Source organism: Erpetoichthys calabaricus, chromosome 6 (genome assembly GCF_900747795.2).
Source record: "Erpetoichthys calabaricus chromosome 6, fErpCal1.3, whole genome shotgun sequence".
Taxonomy (NCBI): domain Eukaryota; kingdom Metazoa; phylum Chordata; class Cladistia; order Polypteriformes; family Polypteridae; genus Erpetoichthys; species Erpetoichthys calabaricus.
Window position 1 is genome coordinate 165,442,545 of NC_041399.2, and position 6,000 is coordinate 165,448,544.

The following is a 6,000-nucleotide window of genomic DNA, read 5'->3' on the forward strand; positions in this document are numbered from 1 at the left end:
TATGAATATTTTTGGGTTGTAGAATGAATCATCTGAGTTTCCATTATTTCTTATGGGGAAATTTACTTTGATATACAAGCATGTTTCTGGAACAAATTATGCTTGCAAACCGAGGCACCACTGTATATTTAGTAGCCTACATGGAACACACCAAATCCCAGACACAGTAGTCCTGGGTTTAAGTTCGGTGCTTTTGTTTAATAGTAAAGTGTAACTTTGACAGACTTCCTCCATTAGTGCAGTAAAAGGGCTTCTACACAACACCCCATCACAGCAGTTCCTTTAATTATTCTCTTAATTAATTCAAAATTAATTTTGGAGGCCAAAATTTAAGTAACCTTTTGTAAGAGGAAGGTGGAAGGTTGCCCGAAACATTTGACTCACGTCAAACAATTTAAAGGCAATGCTACCAAATATGAACAAAGCGTATGTAAACTTGAGACCCACTGGAATTGTGATATAGTCAATAAAAAGTGAAATACCCTGTGAACATTGTTGGAAAAAATTACTTTTGTCCTGCACAAAGTATGTCTTAAACAATACACCAAATTTATAGTTTGTTAGTATGAAATCTGTGGAGGGGTTATAAAGTGACTTTTAAAGAATTCACTCTAAGTGTATGTAAACTTCTGACTTCAACTGTAAATGTAGTAACCTAATTACAGTGTTTCAGCTATGGGTAGCACACAAGAGCAAAATAAACATTTTATCAGCTTGTAATACTAGTAAACAGGTGTCATCCTTCCTCTGAGATGAGTTGGAAGACTTTTTCAACTAGAAGGCAACAACCTTTCTAAAAATCGGTTAGACATCAACAATAGATGTTGGCTGTATGGTATTTTTATAGAAGCCACAAATATACAGTTTGGGAACCCCTCTTAATTCTTTATATTTTTGTTTATCATTGGCTGAGCTTTCAAAGTAGCAACTTCCTTTTAATATATGGCATGCCTTATGGAAACAGTAGTATTTCAGCAGTGACATTAAGTTTATTGGATTAACAGAAAATATGCAATATGCATCATAACAAAATTAGACAGGTGCATAAATTTGGGCACCCCAACAGAGATATTACATCAATACTTAGTTGAGCCTCCTTTTACAAATATAACAGCCTCTAGACGCCTCCTATAGCCTTTGATGAGTGTCTGGATTGTGACAGCCATTCCAGAACATTGTACTTCTCCCTCTGCATGAATGCCTTTGTAGATTTTGAACTGTGTTTTGGGTTATTGTCTTGTTGTATATATCCAACTCCTGCGTAACTTCAACTTTGTGACTGATGCTTGAACATTATCCTGAGGAATTTGTTGATATTGGGTTGAATTCATCCGACCCACGACTTTAACAAGGGCCCCAGTCCCTGAACTAGCCACCCAGCCCCACAGCATGATGGAACCTCCACCAAATTTGACAGTAGGTAGCAGGTGTTTTTCTTGGAATGCGGTGTTCTTTTTCCGCCATGCAAAGTGCTTTTTGTTATGACCAAATAACTCAATTTTTGCCTCATCAGTCCAAAGCACTTTGTTCCAAAATTAATCTGGCTTGTCTAAATGAGCATTTGCATACAACAAGCGACTCTGTTTTTTGGCGTGAGTGCAGAAAGGGCTTCTTTCTCATCACCCTGCTATACAGATGTTCTTTGTGCAAATTGCGCTGAATTGTAGAACGATGTACAGATACACCATCTGCAGCAAGATGTTCTTGCAGGTCTTTGGAGGTGATCTGTGGGTTGTCTGTAACCATTCTCACAATCCTGCGCATATGCCGCTCCTGTATTTTTCTTGGCCTGCCAGACCTGCTGGGTTTAACAGCAACTGTGCCTGTGGCCTTCCATTTCCTGATTACATTCCTTACAGTTGAAACTGACAGTTTAAACCTCTGAGATAGCTTTTTGTAGCCTTCCCCTAAACCATGAGACTGAACAATCTTTGTTTTCAGATCTTTTGAAAGTTGCTTTGAGGATCCCATGCTGTCACTGTTCAAAGGAGAGTCAAAGGGAAGCACAACTTGTAATTGACCACCTTAAATACCTCTTCTCATGATTGGACACACCTGTCTATGAAGTTCAAAACTTAACTAGCAAATCCAACCATTTTGGTGTTGCAAGTAATCAGCATTGAGCAGTTTATATGTGTTCAAATCAGCAAAATTACAAGGGTACCCAAATTTTTGCACAGCCCATTTTTCACATTTGATTTAATTTAATACAACTAAATACTGCTTCACTAAAAATCTTTGTTTGGAAAACACCCCAGTACTCAGATGTTCCTAGGAAATGAAAGACATACCACTGTTATCTTTTTTGTTGAAAGTAGAGTAAATTATTATGCAGGCTGAGAAGGGTTCCCAAACTTTTTCATATGACTGTATGTATATGCCAGACATACTGGGGATGCTCAAGCTGCAGTGCACCCACAGAGTAGCCACTTGTAGATGTCCTGTCAGTCATATCATGTGGTATTCTGTCATTCTTGTTTGCAGAATATGGTCAGATTTCTTCCTGTTACTTTTAGTTAATGTATTGTTCTTACTGTAAAACAAATTCTTTTTCAGGATTAGTGTTTCTGTGAGCCAAAAGATTATTGCGCTTCCACATGACAATCGACAGGTCAGGCTATTTGACATGGCTGGAGTGCGACTGGCCCGACTTCCACGCAGCAATAGACAGGTAAAGAATGTTTCCTTATGTTCATTCAGTTTACTATTCTTCCATCACCATGTTTTACAGTTGGTATAAGAGTTGTTTGGTCCAAGGCATTTTTTTTCATTTTCACTAATCATAATACCTGGCAGCCAACTAGCTTTACCTCTATCTCATCCATCCTGAGCACATTGTTCCAATAATTCTGTTCTTCACCAAAGTACAGTTTGTCAGATGTCAATTATCCATGTCTTGCTTTTTGAATGCAGGGGCATATTTCTTCCTTCCTTCCTTCCTCATCTTACATGTCGGAATCAAATTTAAGTAGTTTGACATTAACTTAGGCAAGACATGTCTGTAAATTTCTCAATTTTATCCTGAGGAGACTTTCCCTTTTGATCAGCTCTTACCTTGAGTTAGGTGGTGTGGTGACATTACCATTGTTTTCAGATTTTCTCCATTTGTGGGTACTTTTTTGGGCAGAGTGGTGATTAACTACAAATTAGTCAGAAATGGCTTCAAAATGCTTCCCAGATTCATAAGCAGCAACAGTTTTTCTTTAAGGCCATAAAGAGTTCTTTTGATCTTAACTTCAGGTAGCTACATAACCCAAATGCTAAGATCAAACCACACCACAAGGAATATCAAAATAATTATCCTAATTTTAGGTTTGATGTAGTCATAATATTACTGGCAAACTAACTTTTTCTACACAAATAAACTACATTTGTATACAGATGTGTTAATGACTGCATAGTGTCAATTTTTCCATGATATTTTTTTTAAAAATACATAACTCTCACCTATAAATATTGTGGAAATTGCAATGTAATATCCTGTTGTGCAAAATGTTTTTTATGGAGTGTACTTACATTTTCACACACATTGCTGCAAAATGCCGGTTTTTTTTCTTTTTTCAACTACAGTAAAACAAGCTGTGCTAGGTGTCCAGCTATTAGTAAAGTGAAATTTTATCAGTGCATTTTTACTATCGAATGCCCTTCAGCATATGTAAATCTCTCCTAGGGACATCGGCGAATGGTTTGCTGCTCAGCTTGGAGTGAAGACAATCCTACATGTAATCTGTTCACTTGTGGGTTTGACCGGCAGGCAATTGGCTGGAACATTAACATCCCAGCACTGCTGCAGGAGAAGTAAAAAGGAATCTCCCACCAACTCTCAGGTTCTGAACTGTCATTTTGCTGATCCTAGATCATTGTACTGCTGCCCTATGGATCTGAGTAAATGTTAATCTTCTCACAACACTGTGCACAGTTTGCATGAATTTCAGATAAACTGCAATTTGTGTGCTTTGTATTTCATTGTATCTAATTTGCAGTTAAGTTTGTTTTTTTGTTTTTGTTTGTTTTTTTTAGCCATGCTGAATTGCACATTAAGTTATTATAGAAAAATGCAAAACTAGAAGTCTTTTCAACTTGTGATTCACAGCAAATGCTGTGCTGCCAAACTGTCTGCGTACCTTTTTTTCTGTTTTTTAGGAATAGCATTAAATGATGTGGAGCTATCGCCACATTTTTTCAAATTGCAGTGTGAAGCAACAAGCTAACTGTAAAGTAGATTCTGTTACATATAAAGAAGACATGGTCATTGTACAGAATGTTGTAATGTGAATCATTTACTGCTAAGAATTTTGAAAACATGCCTTCATATAAATGTCTGCATGTAAGTCTATGTACAGTAGATTGGAGTAATAATGAAAAATGTTCAATTCTTCCATGCCTAGTCTGTCTCTCCTCTACAAACCACATTGCTGTTCCTAGGTCTTTGTGCAATGTCTTCTTGTGCAAAGTCCGGTATTTCTGAAACTATTTTATGTACTTCTGTACCCTTAATTGTTAAGTGATACATTACTATTCTCTTACAATATTGGACTAGATATATTTAAATTTGGAGAAATTATACTGTAAAGCTGAAAAATGTGGTGAAATGACTTTTATCAATATATTGAAACACAACAGTAAAAGCTGTTACACAGTTGTTTATGCAGTCATCTCTTTTCCTTTCTGGACAAGCTTCAAAGAAACCCTAGCAATACTGCTGCTGGTTCGAGGACCATGCAGTTTCCTTCAGCAGGTACATTGTCTGATCACAGTTTTTGCTTACACTTTTAAGACCAAGTGAAGACTTCAGGGCTATGCAGATCCCTACTTCTATTATGCAGCACTTTCTTTACTGGTCAGATCACTGGAGAACATTGAGCACTGACTTAGGATAATGTTAAAGTGATTGTTCAAAACAGACTAGTTTGGCATTGATAAAATAAAAAGAATTGGCCCTTGCTACTTGTATTGAACATTTGTACCTCACTGCTGCTGTGTATGTGTCACCATATCTAAAGAAGCTTGATTATTTTTACTTTTCACGTGTGTTACAGCTTTCCATATTTTATGGAAGCGTACATGATTTACATTAAATTATACACAATTTGCCTTTTTATGTATTTAAATGTAACCAAACTTTAAAGCTTTTTTTTCATTTTGCCATTCACGTATAGCCTGCTGAATTTATTTTCCTACTGTGAAATATTCATCTTTCCTTTTGTTTAGTGATAATTGGTTGTCAGAAACTTCTGCCATTTCTTTTTAAATTACACTAACCTATGATTTCATTAATGAGCAATTATTCCAAATCTTGACCAGGACTAAAAGGAGATGCATGTTACATAGACTTGTTCTGCATTTTTAAAGAAAAATTTGTTTTATATGACATCCATTAAAAAAACAATCTTGTATTTTCTCTGTCTTGAGTGGTTCACCATTCACAGAGAAAACATGGCAATTCTGGTTCAGAATCATGAAAACAGTAATTGTGCTCTTCCAGGAAAACCAAATCATTTGATATTTGTTACACATAGTAATTTAGCTTGATGGTGAAAATAGTTCTATGTGAAATGTAAAAGCTTGTAAACCTAATAAAATATGATGATTTTGAAGTTTTCACTCAGTTCTCTTTTCTGGGGTTAGTATTTTGTCTTTTTTTCTCTTTTTCTTCATCATGTAAAAAAGCACTTTGAGCTACATTATTTGTATGAAAATGTGCTATATAAATAAATGTTGTTTTATCAGCTTAGATGCTGAAGTAGTGAATGTATGCAAATTTACTAAACTAATACTCAAAACATTTTTTGAAGAAGTTGAAGATTTTCTCAGGCAAGGTAACATTTTCTGCTTAATCAGTCAGTGTCCTGTTATACTGAAAAAATTAACTGTATAATTATAGATTGCACACTTGTATTGTAAACATGGAAAGCCAAAATAGTTTTTTCTGTTGTTCTATGATAGCTATAGAGAAGTATGACTGGATACTAAATATCACTGTGGGAGTTGCATGATCAT

The 6,000-nt window shown here is 35.8% G+C and overlaps 1 protein-coding gene across 3 annotated transcripts in view; it reads left to right on the plus strand.

The window, feature by feature from the left end:
* Positions 1–5,597, plus strand: part of wdr37 (WD repeat domain 37) — a 175,743-nt gene extending 170,146 nt beyond the window's left edge. For all 3 annotated transcript variants that reach the window (XM_051929340.1, XM_028804096.2, XM_028804095.2), the window contains 2 exons: positions 2,557–2,671; positions 3,671–5,597. In XM_051929340.1, the coding sequence (XP_051785300.1) occupies positions 2,557–2,671; positions 3,671–3,802 (247 nt within the window). In that variant the 3' untranslated portion in view covers positions 3,803–5,597. The remainder of the gene's footprint in view (positions 1–2,556; positions 2,672–3,670) is intronic.
* Positions 5,598–6,000: the final 403 nt, after the last annotated feature.